The sequence below is a fragment of the Heloderma suspectum genome, chromosome 2 (assembly GCF_057233095.1).
Source record: "Heloderma suspectum isolate Gila_16-S chromosome 2, 16-S_ref, whole genome shotgun sequence".
NCBI classification, from domain to species: Eukaryota; Metazoa; Chordata; class Lepidosauria; order Squamata; family Helodermatidae; genus Heloderma; species Heloderma suspectum.
The window spans coordinates 84580751-84601732 of NC_139459.1; the positions used below are offsets into that span (position 1 = coordinate 84580751).

Here is a 20982-nt window from a genome sequence, read left to right on the forward strand (position 1 = left end):
CAAGTGTTCTGATTTTTCAAAAGCTACATGAAATGAACAAAGAATTTCTCTACACGAAAGAGATGAAGAGATTATTCTTTGCTAAGTAATATCAACCTCAAGAGTGACCTGAACTTTTAAACTGTAGTATTCTTTTTTCTTTTTTTTTAAAGGAGGAGGAGGAGGAGGGAAGAAATAATTTAGTGTTGGTGAGAAATGTGTTGGAAGAAATAATAAATATTTGAAGAATGAATTGACATACAGAATAGACCACAGCTTACTTTCTGAATAGTGGAATAATGCAGATGAATACATTATCATATGAAGAATGTGACAGTTTATTCACACAAAAATACCTAGAAATATTAATTTACAACCAAAATATAACTGTTATAGTTTAATTATAAGCTAGACCATTGTTCAGATAATCCTATCATGGTTTACTAAGCCAATATATGAATGAGTCTTTTGCCTACACACGCAGCAACTTTAGTCCTTCCTTTGCGGCATAAGCAATCAACCAGGAAGCTTCTCATTTTTTTCGAACTAGGAACTACCGTTACCAGGTTCAGAACAAACCAGGATATTAAACCACAGCTTGAGTTTGGTTTGATATCCTGGCTTGTTCTGAACCTGGTAGCCATAGCATCCCAGTTTGGACAGAACATGAAACCATGGTTAATTAGAGGTTCCCTGTTTAGATTGCTCATGCCACAAAGGGAGGAGCAAATGGACTGTGTGCATGGGCAAAAGGCTCATTTATTTCCAGCTTATTAAGCTGAGGTGTGATTCTCCAAGTTATCTGCTTGAAATTGCCTCTGTGATACCTACTAAGTGGCAGCTCCAGGGTTTTGAGGGCCCTTGAGTGAGACACCCTCAGTGAATGAGTCCACCTTCTCACTGCTACCATCACAAGCTCCTGTTGCTCCTCATCCACTTTTTCATAATTGCTACTACTTGATTGCTTGACAGGCAGAGAACCAGTGAGCAAATATGCATTGACTGTTCCTCCTCACCACTACAGTTTTCTGGGCCAGAACAAAAAGCGTTTCAATGGTGAAGAGTGGGAGCGAGTCCAGGGGGCTCTTGTCAGTGGGTCCCTGCTGTTGTGTTGGCCCTTGGCAGTTGCCCAACCATGCCTACCTTTGGCACCGGCCCTGTACCCACTCATAAAAGCAAGCCATTTTTGTGTGCTGAGTATCCAGTGTATGGTATGTTTCCACCCTCATACCAAATGTAGGGGCATTCTCGAAAATGTTTGTTACAGTTCAGGTTAATTTTCAGTTTGCTTGTGCTAAAGGGTAAGACAGAAACAAGGAAGCAGCGATGACATTCTGATTTGTTTGGTTAGTTTTTTCCCTTTGTTACTTAGCCAGTAAAGACCATGGCTGAGAGAATGCCACCCACATGCTCATCCAGGTACCTAAACATTTGATGTTGGTGTTCAGAATCTTGAATATTTTATTCAGCGCTATATGGTTTAATTGTGCTAAAATGTGCTGTTCAAGCACATTAGTGGTTTGGATGGGATGGATATGCCAATACAGCATGGATGTTTCATTTGCAGCTTCAGGATATTGATGCCAGTTATTTCATCTTTATGTACTAGGAAGGAGATCATGGGAAGTTGCTGTTGAGATAAAAATGAATTTTCAAGAGATTTCTTTTTCTAAAAATAAATCTAGGGATAAAGAGATCACTATCAGAAAAGTAACATCAGTAGTAAGATCAGCTTTGCTTTGAGGGAAGATTACACCTGGGTGCCAAAAATACTGCTGTTTTGTTATGTACTAAGAAAGTGCCTAGGACATATGAGGTGTTCTTAATCTTAGCATTTTTTAAAATTTATTTTTGCTAATTACTAGTGGCAACTATTTCTTAAACCTAACATTGGCACAATCCATAACATCCTGTTAATTCTCTATTAAGATGGAAGAGGAATTGTAAATGCGGTATTTTCAGTCTCCATGAAGCATGTAATTCCAGCTTGGATTTTACTTTTTTTGTAAGACTGTTTCTCTATAAGGTTTTAAGAATACATTTGTGCTAATTAATGCTGTATTTTCATCTCATCCCCTAAAAAATATAACTATGCCTGTGGAAAAGTATAATGGCAATATAATTAGAATTTCTTCTAGGAAAAACATCGTAATAGACATTGTGCCATGCTTATGCTATTTTAATTGGATGTTTAGCTCTAGGGATCTTCATAATTTATCATAAAATTGTAATGTTAATAAAATCAGCTGGGAGGCAGCTGTACTTAATCTCCTTGATTACACCATAAGGGCTAAAATCCTCTTTTTTTTAATATGCTAACAATGAAAGAAGGAGGAGGTGGAATGACAAGGAGATCATGCTGTTCAGTGCCTCAGTTAAGAAAAGGGTCTTCCTCTAAGTGTGAAAGTGTGTGCCTGCATGCAAGAAAATTAAATCTGAGCTGAGATAAAGTAAAGTTTGTTGTGGAGACCACCACAGTATGCTGAGCAAATTTTTTCCTGGGTAAATTCCAAAGAAGGTTTGATAACATTGTCAGTGCTCTAACTTTTGGCGTGGTTTCCCTGTTATTTACTTGCTATCATTAAGAAGGCTTATTTTAGAATAACGTTAAGAAAGGTATGTTGTGTTTTCTACATATTTGTTGTATTCGCCTTGGTAGGAAAAATAGAATGGTTAACCACAACAAATGACATGTGCATAGCTCACTTCTTTTGATACTGACTTGGATGCAGTGGGAAGCCCTGTTTCATTTGCTAAAAGAACCTCTTTCTTACTTCTTCTGAATCTGAAATTCTTTAGAAAATATTGCTTGTAGCCTATCATTCTTACAGTATAATTGTTATATGAGGTATACTAGCTTGAGATGCATGAACATACATTTTACTATGTAAGGCAGGTAGCCTAAGTAGATGTAGAGGTGGTTTTGCCTACCCCAGTGTGTGTGTGTGTGCGTGCATGCATGCATGCATGCACCTTCAGCAGGCTAGGATATGATGCATGTCAGTTGTAGATGAGAAATCTCAAACCAGTTCTTTTTCCTGAATTTAGAGCCCAATTTAAGCTCTGCTGTTCAATGGAAGCAGTGCATAAGATCAGGATCCTAATCTTATTCCCTTAGTCTGCTGCTGAGAGGCAGGTTTCAGTGGGCTCTTGGGCAAGACACGGTCAATAGGCCCCTCTCATTCAGTGAGTCTGCTTTCTCATCAGCACTGTCGCCTGCTGCTGTTCCTCTTCTCATTATTGCTACCACCTGTGTGCTTGCCAGGCAGAGAACCAATGAGCATGCAGGTAGCGGCATCTAATGCTCCTCCTTTATACTACCATTGTTTCCTGGGCCAAAGTGAGAGGTGGGTGAACAAGCAGGATGCAGTGATGAAGAGGAGGAGCAGATCTGGGGGCTCTTGTTAGTGGGCTCTCTGCCAGTGCCCAACCAGGCCAGCCCTTGATGCCAACCCTGGCATACTGCTGGAGAAGTAACAGGGAGAAATGCCTTGTCCAGGTGTGTGTCAGGGTTGTATCTGAGCCCATAGAGTCCCAAAGCAGCTCTGATTCTGAGGAGAAGATACCGTTTGTGGGAGAGCAACTCTCTCAGACTTCAGAGGCACAGCTGGAGGGGGAGGCGCCCCCCCGCTCACATCCCTGGGAGCGACAGTGACAGAGGCATGGAAAGGGAAGGACAACTTGAGCTTTTAGACACGAGGCGCAGACGCAAGCGCAAGCAAGGGATTGCAGGAGCCGAGCTTAGGCGCTCAGCCTGATTGGCTCGACGTCAACAGCTGCGCCCCAAGGCCCCACGGGGAGAGAGGGAAATCTTCCCCTCCCATCCCTTAAGTTCAGAGAGTTGCTGCGTTTTTCCCAAACGGAGATCAACTGATGTCCTAATCCTTAGAAACTTTTAGATGGCTGTTCCTTTGTAGTTCCTCTGAGTCTCAGGCAATTAGCATCTGTATGCTTCATTAGGTTGAATGGAATTAAAGCCTTGGAAAGCAGCCCTTTTGTCTGAGTGTTGATTCTGGCTATTGGAGGATTCAGTAGGTAACAGGGGCATTCCTGACAGTGTGGGGGATGGAGGAGGAGAAGGGGGATGGGACCAACGGGAGTCAATAATTTATTATCACTATATTTGAAGACAAGCAGGGCAGAGGCTTAAGTTGCAAACTTAAGTTGTAAGATAGTTATGTATGCATGACTATGTATGTATTTATGGGTTTCTATATTGCCCTTCAATTATCATATCTAATGCATTTTACACAAAGAAGTAAACAAAATAAATAAATAAACCATAATATAAATGAATGGCAGACGATAAAACGGGAGTGTCAAATTAGCACTGTTAAAACTCAGTAGATGTTTAAAATCATGGGGAAATAAAAAAGACTTTTCCTGGCAATGAGAGACAGGGAGCCAGAATGTCGTAGCACCAAAAGAAGGACTTCCAAAGATTCTTTCAGTGCATAGGCACATTAATGTTGGAAAAGATGGTCCCTCAAGATCCCAGGTCATGAGCGATATAGAGCTTCTAAAGATGAGCACCAACACTTCGAATTTTGCTTGAAAATGAAGCTTTGAGTCCCAAACAACTGGTCATAGTTAATAGCTGTGTTTTGTATGAATTGCAGTTTCCAAGCGTTCTTCAAAGGCAGCTCATGTACAGCACATTGCAGTAGTAGACTAGCCTTGAAGTTACAAGAGTGTAAATAACTGTAGCCAAACTATCTCTGTCCATGAGGGTCTGGTGAACCAGCCTGAGCTGGTGGAATATGCTCTGTGCCACCGATGTCACCTGGCCCTCCAGTGACAAAGCTGGGTTTAAGGGTAGCCCCAGGCTGTGAAACTAATGCTTAAGGAGTAATGTAATTCTATCTAGAACAAGTTTAACACCACCTCCCTGGGCAGACAAACAATCCACCGATTGCACCTCCATCTTTTTGGATTGAGTTTCAGTTTATTAGCCCTCATCCAGTATTCTATATATTAGTAAAATAGTAATTAAACTGTTTCAGCTGTTCTACAGTCAGTAAGCATACTGCTCATGAGAGAAACCCATATAAAGCAAAATATTAAAATTTATTACTAGAACAGTGACTACTTGTATAACTTGCTATGCAGCCTTTACTGGGGGTTTTTGTTTATAATTGCAACATAGCTCCTTCTCTAACATTGGAATCCTGTACATGTCTACTTAGAAGTAAGCCTCACTGAGTTCAATGAGATTTACTCCCAGGTAAGTGGGGGTTTGGTGCCACCAGTATGGTGGAGACTCCCAACTCTATGTCTCCTTTCCATCTAAATCCAAGGAAGCTTTTCTAGTTCTATATTGGTGTCTGATGTCAGTAATGGGCTGGATGAGGTTGAACAATCTGAACCTTTATCCAGAAAAGACAAGGTGTTCCTGGTTAGTTGAAAATCAGATCAGGGAATAGGGATTCAACCTGTAGGATGGGGTTACATTCCACCTGAAGACTCAGGCTCGCAGTTTGGGTGGACTCCTGGACTCGGCTCTGAACCTAGATGCCAAGATTTTGGAATGGGTTTGCACAGCTGAGACTATTGCACCAACTGTGCCCATTCCTACAGATGTCTGATCTGGCCAATGCCTTAGTTACATTCCATTTGGAGTACTCTAAGGCACTCTACACAGGGCTGCCTTTGAAAACTGTTTGGAAACTTCAGTGGTGCAGAATGCTGCAGCCACACTACTGACTGGGCTGGTTACAGGGAGCATCCTTGTTACAACAGCTTCACTGGCTATGGGTCTGTTTCTGGCCACAATACAGATTGCTGGTTATGACTTAAAAAGCCCTAGATGGCTTGGGACCAGGTTACCTGAAAGACTGCCTTCTCCCATATGAGCCTGGCTGGGGTTTAAGTTCTTCGGGAGAGGTGTGTTTGATGGCGACGTGGGAGAGGGCCTTCTCAGTAGCTGCTCCCAGGCTGTGGATCTCCCTGCCAAAGGAGGCTAGGTTGGCGTTCTCTCTGATGTTCTTCTGCCAATAGGCAAAGACATTTTTATTGAAACAGGCCTTTGACATGTAAACAGGTCTGTTGGCTTGGGTGCTGTTTTTATTCTGTCGTGTTTTTAATTGTGCTTTTAATGCATTTATTCTATTACTGTTTTAATCAAGTTTTTATTTATCAAAATTGTTAGCCACCTTTCTTGAGTGCCATTTTCTTGGCAGAAAGATGGAGAACAAATCAATCAATCAATCAAACAAACAAACAAATAGGATTGGTACCTAAGTTGCTTTTTGATATTGTAAATTGGAAGGTTTTTGTAATCTCACCTAGAATATAAAGGGCTCTCAGTTCTGAACTGTAAGGAGAAGCTGAATTGTGTCTCCTGAGAAATCAAATCTTAGATGAATAATTTTATTCATGAATTGTACTGAAGAAATATTGATTAAAAAGACAGAAAGCTTTCTGCAGTGAGTTCCCATTCAATTCCACTATTGCTTAGGTCCCCAACGATTTTCAAAACAATCTCTCTTGAGTGTATCTATTATTTTTATTACTAATCTCATGTGCTGTTAAGAACAATTTCATTTTCTGAAAGCGTACTATGTTTCCTTTATTCCCATTTGTTCATGTAAGTAAGTGTGTGTGTTGGGGGGGGGGGGGATCTCAGTCAAAATAAGAAGTAAAGTATGAGACAGGTTCTCATTCCTCTGAAGCACATGATTCTCAAGCTATCACTTGGTTTTTAATATTAAATATGAACACTAATTATTTCTAATAACTTTCTAAAGATACACTTAAGCTTGAAGTGAGAAATTGTGTTTATTGTTTTTTTCAAAGCTTTCATTTTCAGGAAGAATGTGTACTCTGTTCCCTGTTGGAGGCATTTGAGATTTTCTGGCTGCTTGCAGGCAGTGAAATAAGAACAAGAATTGAGCTGTGGAAGTCCCTTTCACTTCTCATTCCCCTACTTAACTCCTGCTGTATTTCCTAACTTGGGTTATGCTTCTAAATTTATAGTGTACTACACATTACCAAGGGGTCACGAAGAGTTGGACACGACTTAACGACTGAACAACAACACATTACCAAACACACCATGGCTATTCCATGGCAAAATACTATACTATAGGTTGCGTGCAAACATACATTCCCACTATTTTGTAACATGTGAACTAGCCTATAGCCACCTTGGTGCCCTCCAGATGTTGGGACTACAACTGTCAGCATCCTCCAGCCAACAGTGGGAGTTGTAGTCCAATACTTCTGGACGGCACCAGGTTGAAGAAGATTGGTCTATTTGTTTAGTTTTTTCCCCTCTGGTTGCCTATTATTCTGTAAATTTACACCACTTTTATCTGTATTTACATCGTATCAAGAACCTAACATACACCATGATGCATATCTCATGCATAAGATAGTTGCCACATGTAACCGAAGATTTCTTCTCACTCCGCCATGAAGATCACCAGGTGACCTTGGACCAGTCACACACACAACATACACACACACACACACACACACACACACACACATTCTCGCTTGAAATCACACAGGGTTTTGTGATGATAAAAGAGGGGAAGCTCTGAGACCTTTGAAGGTAAGGCAGGATAAGAATACAATAAATAAAATGTCTTAGTGTGAAGGTTAGTCAGTTGCAGTAAACTGGTGGGGAGACTTTAGACCAGAGGTGGGCAACTTGTGGTCCTTCAGATGTTTTGGCCTAGAACTCCCATCAGTCCTAGCCAGCATAGCCAGTGGTGAGTGATGATGAGAGTGGTAGGCCAAAGCTTCTAGAAGGCTACAAGTTGTGCAACACTGCCTTAGGCACTAAGTAACCTAGTAACCTTCCTGTGTTTTCAATCTTAGCTTTTCAGGCATTTTGGAAAATTGTAGGCAGCACTGAAAAGAATAGAACATAATGGGACAATATACTGAGACGAGTATTAGCATAAAACTTGTCTAGTCACATTAAAACATTGCCTTAATATACATGTTCTGATAAGTAATTACATAAATTAATAGTATGCAAATATTTTGGCCACCTAATGCGAAGAGAAAACTCTCTGGAAAAGACCCTGATGCTGGGAAAGACTGAAGGCAAAAGGAGAAGGGGACGGCAGAGGATGAGATGGCTAGGTAGCATCACCGATGCAATGAATATGAACTTGAGCACACTCTGGGAGAGAGCGCAGGACAGGAAGGCCTGGCGTGCTATGGTCCATGGGGTCACGAAGAGTCGGACACGACTGAACGACTGAACAACAATGCATCCAGGAATATGATAAGCCACAAACCACAGGAACCAACAGAGTGACGTATTCTGAGCTTTCCATGTGGTTTTTGCTACTGTGGCTCCCAGTGCAAACCACAAGCTACTTTTTACATCTCACATAAAAAGTGGTTTGGAGCTGCTAACTGCAGCATCAAAAACTATGGGGAAATAGGACTGTATGCTCAGTTGGGGATGGTGGCCATTGTTTGCCATAATTATTAATTAGTTTAATTATATTTAATACAAAGGCTTGACTTTTAACGTTCAGTCTCAGTTTTTCTTTTCTTTTTATACATTGGTAAAAAATCATGTGGGAAAAATATATTAAACTATGTACTGCTCCATAACTGACCTATTAAAGATTTGGGACTACTAAGGATGGTGGTGGAATGAGGCCTTATTCTTATAAAATTATCCTGCACCATTTACAAGAGAATCCTATACAGGACTTAACACTGATATACTTTGAATACTATGAATCATTGCTAATTATGGGTAATCATGTAAATTGCTACGTTTTACTAGAATGAAATATGTGACTTAATCTAAAAGTAAGAGTTGCTACAGGTCAGAAACAGAAAACCTTTGTACTGTGTGGGAGTCTCTTTACAACATTGCCTATGATTATATTTCTTTTTCAACAAGAATCAATAGACTTCAGAACCACATTTATAGTAGTGCAGTGTTGCCTAGGGGGCCCAGCGTAATTGTGTAGTCTGTACTTACAGTTTAAACAGAGGACAGAGACATATAAACTCAGTTGTACAAGAGCGCTGTATGTTTCTGTAAACATCTTTTTAAATGCCTCTTTTCCAATAACGCTTGAAAAATGTGGTATTTTTCTCGTGATTCTCTGCCTTATAATCAAATTTTCTCCTCAGAGCTAAAGACATTTCCCATTTGAGTAGATGTGTGTGTCTGCAAAAACAGTGAATTTATTTGATTGTAATGTAAAAGCTAGACAGTCTAATAAAACCTAAAAGAAAACAGTTATCATTCCCTCCATTTACAATATTCAGGACAGAGCGCTGATGCTTATATAACCAAAATCGTACCACCCACACATAAGAGCGAAGTACGAGAATGCTCAGGGCAACCCAAAGGTTTGCAGATGTGCACACACACAAAAACCCCAAAGGGGTAAAAAGATCCCCTCCAAACAACAAAATAAAACAACATAGGTGTGTCTTCCTGTGGGGGGAAGGGGAGGGGGCACAACTGTCCCTCTTCAGGTGGGGAAGCTTTACCGCTCTAGGCAGCCTTGCCACCTGAGACTGGAGAACTTGGAAAGTGCAGATTGGGTCATCTGCACTTATAAATAAGTGCAGATTTTATTTATAAATAAATAAAATCTGACAAGTGACCTGTTCCTCATAATCAAGGGCTCGCAGCCATCCCTCCACAAGCAGGAGGCCGCCCGTAACTGTCTCTCCTCAGGCAAGGAGGCTGTCCTTAAAGGTGTATATCAGGCTGGTGTCCCTCCTGAGGCAGGAAGACTGTCCAGAGCTGGGCAGCCTCCTGCCTGAGAAGGAAGAGCTTTGAATGGTCCACCTTAGACACACACAGACTATAGAAATTCACAGTTCACAAAATATTGTTCTATTGAGTTGGATAACATTTTGTCTTGCTTTTAGGGATGGAATGAGCTTTCAAAATAGAGATGCTCAAATATGCAAGCACTTTTGCTTGAATGACTAAAAAAGCAGAATCAAGATGGGTGCAGGACACCCCCCCCCACACACACACACACACATCTTGGTTTGGCTCGTATCCCACCACTAGTCCCCCTTCCCCAAGGCTCTCAGCACCCATGACCTTGGGCCAAAAAGCCTGCATGGCCCCAAACAGGCAGTGATAGGCAAACTGAGACACACCACTGAAGGCTCTTGGGGCACGAGAATCTTCAGGACCGGGTTGCTATTTGTCCTGCACCACCTGTCTTTGGCCTGCAGTTTCATTAAATCTGCCTATCGAACTCATTGATGGTGTCATGTCTCCATTGATTTCAGTTAGGCACATTGGAGTTTTGCCATTTTGTTCCCAAGTAGTTGCAAAAACCCTCAGGTTTTCCAGTCCTCTACGGTGTATTGCTTATAGCAACATTAGATTACCCATATTTAGAGTCCACTTCCAGTTAGACTCATAAATAGATAGTTTTCCCAAGCTTTCCTTTTGCTAATGCCCCTCAGGATTGTTCAGAAAGCAGAATTCTGAAATGCAGATCTGCATTCTTCTCAGTGTTTGCCTCACTATAGCATAATCTTGAGGGCCGCGGTGGCTTAGTGGTTAAGACGCTGAACTGCAGACTGGAAGGTCGGCAGGTCAGCAGTTCGAGACCCGAGTGCTGCGTGACAGAGTGAGTTCCTGTCTTCAGTCCCAGCTTCTGCCAACCTAGCAGTTCGAAAGCAAGAAATTGCAAGTAGATAAATAGGTACCGCCTTGGCGGGAAAGGTAACAGTGTTCCGTGCACCTCGGTGTTCAGTCATGCCGGCCACATGACCACGGAAGCGTCTTCGGACAATGCTGGCTCTTCGGCTTAGAAATGGGGATGAGCACCGCACCCTAGAGTCGGACACGACTGGTTGGGGACACCTTTACCTTTTTTAGAATAATCTTGTGTAAATCTACATGGTCTGATATTAGGAATTGTTCCTTATTTTGCCTATTCAGCATTTAGCCCCTTCTTCTGTGCCATCACTGAAATCCTTAAGTATTATAGCTGCCTATAAATCCAGTGCTATGCAACACTGGCAGAAATGTTGGGTTGATGTACTTGGGCAGCAGTATATCCTATTCTAAGCATCTGTTCCCTGGCAAAATCCCATAGGGTCAGGGTATAGCATTTCCCTTCTTGCTCTTGCTCTCTTGCTCTTGCTGTTCTGTTCATATTCATCAGACATTAGCCACTCTCATTCCTCTTTCTCACTCTTATCTTCTACCATACAGTTTCTCTATACCTTCCCCTCTCTACTGTTAAGCTCATCCCCTTACTGGAAAGCAGTGTTTTGTTACTCAGATTCCTAACATCTCATGAGTTTTTTGCCCCCATGCCAAATCTCCTCCTCCTCAGACTCTAATATTTGTAGGGACTTCTATAAATTAATCTAGATTTATTGATCATATGTTCTCTCTCTTTAGTGATGTCTTTGTGTGGTAAAATATTAAAAGAGATTTATTTATTTAATTACATTTCTATACCATCCAATAGCCGAAACCCTTATATAGAAAGAAAAGGGCAAGCAGCTTCAGAACATCCAGAAGGAAAATTTCTGAACAACAGGTTCGTAATCAGGCTTAATCTGAGGTTTTCTGCACAGAATGAAAAGGCAGGCTCACGTTTCCCCACTTTTATGATTCGTATTTAAGTACATGAATTGTTGTATGGCAAAGCTAAGATTTAGTGTCATTTTTATCTTGGAGAATGTTTTATCTTAAATGTATTCAGAGCAAGAATGTAATATTACTGAATTACTTGAAATTATAACAAAGATCAGTAAAAACTTCATCATGGCTACTTATGAGGCACTTGCCATTTCTGTTGAAAAAGAGCATTTGCCAGCATTGCCATTTTAGTAACGTTCATTAGCTTTGTATTTTGCTTGTGAATTTACAAAGGTATATTGGTATACTTGGAACAGCTCTGAAGTGCACCTGGGTTTGAGCCATAGGAAGCTGTCTATTATCAAGTCCATTTAACTCAATATTGTCTACACTGTCTGCAGGATTTCAGAAAGAAATCTTTTCAGTCCTACCTGGGGATGTCAGGGCTTGAATCTGGGACCGTCTGCAGGCAAGGCATGTGTGCTACCAGTGAGCTATGGCCCTTCCCCAAAGGCAATTCCAGAAAGGCAATTCTTGCATTTGTAGATGTTGTGTGTAGGTGGGAGTGTAAAACTCGCATAAATTTTTGGGACTGACTGTATTTGTTCAGATCTTGTTCTCTGCTTTTAGTTCTGTATTTAAAAGAAATATAACTCACAAAGGTGTCTTCCTTGAACGCAGGAGGAGTATGCAGGATTGCTAGGTGGTGCCCCCAAGAACAGTGTCCTTAAGAAATGCTTCAGGTCATTGTCTCAGGGCCAATGTACCCATGACATTAATTGAATGAATGCCGTTAACATGCACATTTTGAAATAGCAACCAAGGGGAAGCCTGAGCAGCTTTGGGACCGTGGGGGTGGGGAGGGAAAATGTAAGTCTTCTCTGCCTGCCACTGCCCTGGAAAAATCACCTCCCTGAAGATGCTGTACGCATTTCAAGGGAAGATCCCATGACACCACCAGTGCCTCAGATCCATGGTTTCTGTCATGGCAGCTCTGGGAAGGTCTAGATCTGTGATTTGTTCAGTCTATAGACAGCAATGTAGGCTTTAATCTGATGGTGGTTTTAGGGGGACCCCATGTAAAATCATGTAAATTCAAGGGGATTCATTTTATTTCTACTGGATCCAGTTTTTACCCAGACCCCCACAAGAGCAAAGTGTGTGTGTGTGTGTATGATGTGTGCGTGGAGGAGGGAGCAACCAAGGCGACGGGAGAAGAGCAACTCAGGGGAGGGCAGACCCTGTGGCACTTTCTCAGCATTTCAACTGGGCTTGAAGGGGTTGGGGACCCCTGTGCTAGATGGTGTGATTCTACTGCCAGGACTGAATCAGCAGCCAATAAATATTGTGTGTTATAATAAATAAGCAGCCACAAACTCTGCAGTTTACTATAGTCTCATTCTGTTGACATAACCAGTAGGAGCAGGCATTCATATATGACAGGGTCTATTAATAACTGTAGTTGAATTATTTTGTAAATCTGAATTTATTTCATACTTGTTTTGTTAGCTTGCTTCACATAATGGCTGTTTGTTTTGTGTTGGTAATCTTACCTAAATAGCAATAATGCAAGTCATTAAAAATAGGAGGTTGCAGAGACTTACAAAAATGTATTTAGTATAGTGCTTTCATACTTAAAGATTAAAAGAAGTGATTAGCTGGCCATTGAAACTTTTAGTAAAACCTTCCATCCCAGTCTTCTCTTACCCTTCTCCCCCATATACACACTGTTTTTACCCTGCAGTGGATCTCCATTTTCCTATCTGTGAATGGGGATAAGTTATTGGGAAAAAACTGATGAAAACTAAATTCACAGTATTATATGATGTATGAAAATTAAGTTGATGTCATTTGGCTAGGCTTGACCTACTTTCTCATAACTAGGAACAACCTATCTAATGCTACTTATTTTTTTTTCCTGTTATCTAGATGCAGCAGTTGTTCCATGAAAATTATGAACACAACCGGAAGGGTTACATACAAGATCTTCACAACAGCAAAATTCACACAGCAATTACACTTCATCCAAATAAAAGGCCAGCCTATCAGTATAGGCTTCACAATTACATATTGACCCGTAAAATTTCAGAATTGCGTTACCGCAGCATCCAGCTTCATAGGGAGAGTGCTCTCATGAGCCAGCTCAGTAATGGTGAAATGAGCAAAGATGATCAGCTTCTGGGAATGATGCCATCTTTCAACCGCTTCCGGCCACGTGACAGGAATGAGGTCATTGAATGGGAATTTCTGACAGGAAAGCTCCTTTACTCTATGGCTGAGAATCAACCACCTAGACAGAGCATTAATAGTATCCTGCGGGCAGCGTTGGATGATACTGTAATGCAGGTAATGGAAATGATCAATGAGAACTCTAAATCTAGGGGAAGGCTTATTGACTTCAATGAAATACAGTATGGGTACCGCAGGGTTGACCCTCTGCATGGCGTAGAATACATTCTGGATCTGCTTCTTTTATATAAAAGGCACAAAGGAAGAAAAGTTACCGTTCCAGTTCGACGGCATGCCTACCTTCAACAATTATTTAGTAAACCATTTTTCAAAGAGGAAGAAGAACTGGATGTAAGAACCCTTGTAGAAAATGCGAACAGTGATACGCAGTCTTTCTCCTTTCTTTCTAATTCCCTGAAGATTTTTTCATCATTCCAAGGCACCAAAGAAATTGGGGGAGGTAGTGACAAGAAGATTCACATTCTTGTCCCTCTCACAGGGAGATACGATATTTTCCTGAGATTTATGGAGAACTTTGAAAAGACTTGCCTTATATCTAAGCAGAATGTAAAGCTGGCTGTCGTTCTTTTTAACTCTGATTCTGGTCAGGATTCCAGCAAGCACACAGAGCTGATCAATGAATATCATAATAAGTATCCTGTGGCAGACATGACTGTCATTCCTATGACAGGAGCTTTCTCTAGAGGTTTGGGACTTGAAATGGCCTCCTCCCGGTTTGACAATGACACTTTGCTGCTATTCTGTGATGTTGACCTGATATTCACCCCTGATTTTCTCCAACGGTGTAGAGCTAACACCATTCAAGGACAACAAGTTTATTATCCTATTATTTTCAGTCAGTATGACCCCAAAGTAACATATGGGGGCAACCCTCCAGTGGACAGTAACTTTGTTTTCACAAAGAAAACTGGGTTTTGGAGAGACTATGGGTTTGGGATCACTTGCATTTACAAAAGTGACCTTGTGAGTGCTGGTGGATTTGATACCTCAATTCAAGGCTGGGGACTTGAGGATGTAGACCTCTTTACTAAAGTAATAACATCTGGATTGAGGGCATTTAGAAGCCAAGAAGTGGGTGTTGTGCATGTTTTTCATCCAGTTCATTGTGATCCCAACCTAGATCCTAGACAATACAAGATGTGCTTGGGGTCCAAAGCAAGTACATTTGCCTCTGCCATGCAACTAGCTGAAATATGGTTAGAAAAACATTTAGGTGTCAGGTATAATCGAACTCTCTCCTGACATTCTAACTTACTCTGCCTTTTTAGGGGGGTTTACCTCATTACTTCTTTCTTTCGTTGTTGTGTTCTTAAACTCCTCTTTGTCTTCCAAAGGATGTGTCTTTGACCTCAAATGATCAGAATCTGTTGTCAGGAACATGATAGATTCCTACTGAACTGATTAGGTGTGGTGTCTTTCTATTCTCGTTGATCTATAAACTGAATGAAACTATGGCAATCAAACAATTCCTCAGAGCACATCCATCATGAGGACTGCATCAGAAGAATGTTCTCTCTGCGCTTTAGGATGCAATATCAATCTTGATTGTGTCTGTCAAACTTAATGTGATACAAATATTTTCTGCTGAAAGTACCACAAAAGTGCTTTATGCTTCCTCTGGGAAAGAGACTCGGACAAACTTGAGTTTTATAATTTATATGAGAACTAAAATAAACAGTATTATCTTCATCTTTCTAATTTTTAAAGTAAATAAATAACTGACTGTATCTCTATTTTTAAAAAAACAAAAAAAGAGGGAGGAAAACACACACGAGTTGAGGGTTTTCTTTTCAAGTGCAATGGTACTGGCTACCAAGAACCTTAAAAGTATTATTAAAATGACTTCCTCATTATTATCTGCTCTAAATGCAATTGGGCTGTGTTTTATCAAGGAAACATGACTTCATCAAATATTTGCATATCTTGAAACGATTTCTGAACCAATGTCCTTCATTTGCTGGCAAAAAGAAATCATGATATAATGTGGTTATTTATAACAAACCTAAAGACATATCATTTTTTTTTCAAATATATGAATATGTTGCTTTGTCTCTGTTTAGAATGAGCCTGTAATATATAAATAATTTTCTATTTCGTTCCTTTCATAAGACTGTACTTGATACAAAGGGAAACAAAAGGGTACTTAATATTGTCTTTTTATAATTGTGCATTAATATTGATATTCTGAACCAATCATTGTTAAACTTAAAAGAAAATGTAATTATTTAACTATAAAATGACTATTGCTGGTCAAAGTTCTTGCCAATATATTTATATTAGTGAAGATTTATAGGAAATGGAATGTGTTAAGACTTCTCTCTCTTAAGAGTCTAAAAATGTCATAAGGTGTATTGGTGGAATATTGAAAGGGAAATCAACATTAGCGACTGAAATGTTATGTTTGTTTTTAAGTGTGTGTATAACAAAAGTGAAGGCATAGTCATTTCAAACCATAAGCACATTACAACACGGGCAGTTATTTCTTTCCCAAGTTCTTTTTAATTGAATTTATGACCTACCAAGTAGAATATTTTATAAAGAAACCATGCAAATTAATTCAGAGGGCATATCCAAGAAATATATATCAACGTACATATTTAATAGAATTCAGTTGACTTTAGCGTATATAGCAGGAAAATCTGAGCAAGTATATTTGTGAGTGTTTTTAAGGAAAGAAAATCTTACCATATGTGTTCACTTTTATCATATGTATCTCTTTTGGCTATGATAGTCTCTGAATTTATTTCCATAAGCATCCAATAGATTGTGAATCGGTAAATGTCACTCTTGAATTGGCTCATAGGACTTGAAAAGGATAAGAATCCCCTTAGGCATTAAAACTTGCATTCTGCTCAAAATTCTTTTAGAAATGACGTAGTTAAACACCTCTCCAGCAATCATGCATCAGAATCTAGATTCCATTAAGCCAGTATAACTTTTAACCAGAGAGCTGTCCTGCAAATGAGGTGATAGCGGTGATGAGGAACAGAGATGGGGGTAGATTTGAAAGTGGAAAACAGAGCAACATTGTCCCCTGAACATTATCACCAGGTTCCCAAAGCTTCTTCCTGCAATACTACAAACAATCTTCCTTCATTCACAGTACTGCAGATTTAGGAGCCTACTTATTGGTATTTTCTGCCTCCCCACTGAGCCCTATGTGATTTGTCCCCTCCTGCCCGTCATTTCTCAGAAATGTTCCACTTCCTGCACCCCACGTATGCATTCACACTCCCCAGCCATTCGCACATGTACCAATTCCATTGCAAGTATAACTCATTCTAGTTCAAAACTATGTGCACCAAACCTTTCCCACAGCAATAGCAAGTGGCACCAAACATTAGCAGTTCTTCTACTTTTGAGGCTTGTGGCTGGTCACAGCATTATATTGTCATGTATTATGTTAACCAGCCAGGCATGGCTGATGTTGAGATCCCAGATATTCTTTGCAACTTGACGATAATTTTAAAACATGGCATTTAACTGTGTACAATATTTGTAGAAATTAAGTTCTCACTTGTGATTACAACAGCAAAAAATCCTGAAAGTTTGTCTTAACTGCTCCTTGATAAAACTGAAAAATATTTGTGCTTGGCCTTGAATTAACATTGTTTGCCCAGACTACAGCAGAGAACATGAATTGAACTTGATGACTACAGAGGGAAGTTCTGTGTATAGAGGACTTGCCGGATCGGGTCCTGTGTGAGAAAAACAAAATGTTCTTACTATTTAGAGATATTTATTTAGTGTATGACCAATTCATTTGTTTATATGATGGATTGCTTTGTTACAAACTGGATTATAAATGTTTGTTATAAAATATTGCATTCTCTTTGGAATAACTGTTCTCACATAAATTGTGTTAGCTGATTTGTGGTAATGATGACATAGTCATAATGGATAATATCTAAGGGGTTTTCCCATGCTGAAACCCTACTGAGTGAATACGAGATGCGCAAAGAGAATCACAATTTTTATTCTCAGCAGAGGTTCCTGGTGAACTACAGATGGACTCCTGATGAATTATGCCCAGTATTAAAAAATACAAAAGAGATTTATTTTGTGACTGAATGTATCAAAATGACAATGATCTTATGTTTCCCCTTTCTGTCTAGTCTCTTGTTCAAGCATCATTGCTTATGTTTCTAATGTGCAATTTTGATCAGTGACCTATAGATACTAATAGTCAATTTATCGAGACATACTGGAGATGAACTAAAGTGATACATGGTTTCTCATAAATTTGGCTATTCATTTATATTCATTGAAAAATATCCACTTTTGAAGTAAAAATGAAAAGTGAAATATTTTGTCCTTCTCCCAATTCCAAATAGTCTTCATGCCTATTTAATTAGTATATCTAGCAGAGGATGGAGTGGTATTTTAAAATTGCTCTTTAGCAACCTTACATGCATCTAAGACTTTGAAGCTAGCCAATCATATTGATTTTACCTATTCCAATGTGGTGTGGAAAATATACAAGAGGCTAAGGATGTCGGAGAAATCTGCAATGGAATCATACGAGTTTAGATTTCTGTGAATCCGACCTGTGGATTCTGCAGTGAACCAGCTTTTCCCGAGTTGCACAGATTCTGCAGACTGCTTTTTTTTAACTTTCCGGAATTTTATGTAAATATAGTCATAGAAAAATGGATACAATAAAAAAACACCAGCCAAAAATTTACATTTCCCCCATAGGCTAACACATGGAAATGCACATGGGGGATTTGTGGATTGGGGGGGGGATTTGCTTGTTTTGGGGGTGGGCTTACACATTTTCGCTAGTGTGAATTTGTGCAAGTATGAATTTGCACAAATTTGGGAAATTGCGGGGGGGGGAATCCGATTCTGTCATTGAGCGGACAGTGGGACGAAAGGCACCTGACAATCTGCAAAACTCAGACAGAATGCATTTTACAAAATCCATACATCCCTACAAAAGACCTAATGGTGAGGCAAAAGTGTTTTTTCATCTTGAGACATTTTGGAATATGACAACTGAAGCGTAGTGTTATGTGGGACTTGGTATTCTGTTCCATGTAGGGATGTACAAAACACCTAGTTTCGTCCAGGGACATCTGCGGTGGGGGGGGACATCTGCGCTCTGTCCCCCCCCCCCGAAATCCTCCCTGGCCGGCTCCGCTCCGTGGCAACTCCGCGGAGCCGCCTGCTGGGGCTGCCTGCAGCCGTACATCCGGCCACTGCTGGGCTGCGCAGGGACGCAAATGGCTGCTGTAGCCACTGCCATTTGCGTTCCTGCCTATTGCCATGATAGGCTACTTATATATTTACGTAGTCTATCACGGCCTCCACAGGGATGCAAATGGCGTCCCTGCGTTAGCTGTGATAGGCTATGTAAATACTTACGTAGCCTATCATGGCCATTTGTGGGAAGGTGAGTGGCGGCCACAAACGCGGCAGCCATTCACAGAGCACTGGACGGCCGCAAACAGGTAGGTCCGTTCCAGGCCCATTTTGGGGGGTGGAGAGGGGTTGCTTCATTCCGCCACGGATTCCGGGGGGCCTCACTGGAATTCGGCCGACTGGAATTTGGCCTCCCTGGAATCCGTGGCGGAATTCTCCAACATCACTAGTTCCATGTGAAATTTCCTAAGGGCACGGCACAACTGGCTGCTCATAAAAGTAGGAGATACTCTCCTACGCACATCCTCATCCCATTACATTTGGATTGCATTGTATGGTACTAGCTGCCCAGATGCACATTATTAGCCTCCCATGAAAGCAGTGAGTAGGTTTTTTAAAGATGAAAATGTTAAACCTTTTCAACATAAGGCTTGATTGTCTTATCCTTTCCTTTATTTTTCCAAGTACTATGCATCCCATGCTTCCCTTTCGTTCTAACCAGTTGGCATTATATATATTTCATGAAGGTAAGCCAAAAAAGCAAGCACATATTTATTTAAAGGAACTGAAAAAAAGGGGAGGGGGAAGGGATCAACTATGAAATAGATAAATCTAAGTCATGCCAGAAATTACCTTTGAACACTTTCAAGGTTTTGAGAGTTGTAAAAAACATAAGTGAAAAAATAATTTCACTTTTCCCTCAGATTTTCATACCTGTTTTGAAGCCATTGTCCTGCGCTTTTCAGAAATGTTTTTGCATTTAACATGCCTTGTATTTCTCTTTCGCTATGTGACCACAGCCAATCAAGGATCATGTAGTGAACATTAAGAAGACATGGAGCCATAAAACCAATCAACATTGACTACATGATGACTTCAGTGAGGCCAAACAAAGCTGCATTTTCCTTACTCTGAATTGCGAGTCCAGTTCTAGTGCATCAAACAACGTCCAGACTTGGCTGCATATTCCAACATGCATCCAAATGAAAATTCAGGCAATGTCCAGTTTTGCCACTGTAATGTGTTGCTTTTATTGCCAAAGCATGGCAAACCAAGGATCGTTGACCCAGTTTTTGAGGCAATGGCGACACTTCCCTCTGCCTACACAAATATGTTGGCACCCTTTTGAATGCCTTCCCCTGAAAAAATGCAAAAAATATCTCCAATTGCAATAATTAGAGACAATTTGGGTCTGCATGAAAATGTTCATGAAATCCCTGCATGCACCTGGTTCAGCCCAGCTCCTGTTCAGATTGCCAACTAAGTGGTGCCAAAATTAGCTCTTAAAGCTAGAATTCGAACAGCTGGTTTCAAAAGGTATATGATTTAAAAAAGGTTTGATGCCAGCAAGGCTGCATGGAGTGCAATGTCCATGGTTATGCTGCAGTGGTATCTACTGGTTCAGTAGCAGCCTTTGTGGATTCTAATGTGTGATGAGAGAGTGTAGTGTCATACTCCTTCATACAGGGTTGCCATCTGTAACATTTTTAACATGAATTTATATTGTGGGAGCTTTCAATGTAAGTACAATGCTTCCTGTGAATATTAGATGTTGCATCGCTTAGCTTATTATGGGTTGGATCCAGGTTCTGCCTTCCGCAAGAAGAAGGGCTCTGCTCGCAGAAGGTCTCTCCACCTGAATTTTTGGGATCCCCCTTTCCCTCTACACCCCATTCAGCATGGTCTCCTGACTCTAGCATTTCCAGGTGGCCAGAGGGGCTGCCTTGGGAAGGAGAGGTGGGGAAGTACAGCACAGTTGATCCAGCATAAATCTGAATCCAACCCCCTGGAAGCAGCACTTCAGTCTCTGCCACCATCAATACCAGGTGAGGTGTTGG

At 40.6% G+C, this 20982-nt stretch overlaps 1 protein-coding gene across 1 annotated transcript in view; it reads left to right on the top strand.

Moving 5' to 3' along the window:
- The window catches only part of CHSY3 (chondroitin sulfate synthase 3), a 145543-nt gene extending 127467 nt beyond the window's left edge, over positions 1–18076 (top strand). The window contains exon 3 of the mRNA XM_084834004.1: positions 13460–18076. Coding sequence (XP_084690130.1) covers positions 13460–15022 — 1563 coding nt within the window. The 3' untranslated portion in view covers positions 15023–18076. The remainder of the gene's footprint in view (positions 1–13459) is intronic.
- The last annotated feature ends 2906 nt before the right edge of the window (positions 18077–20982 follow it).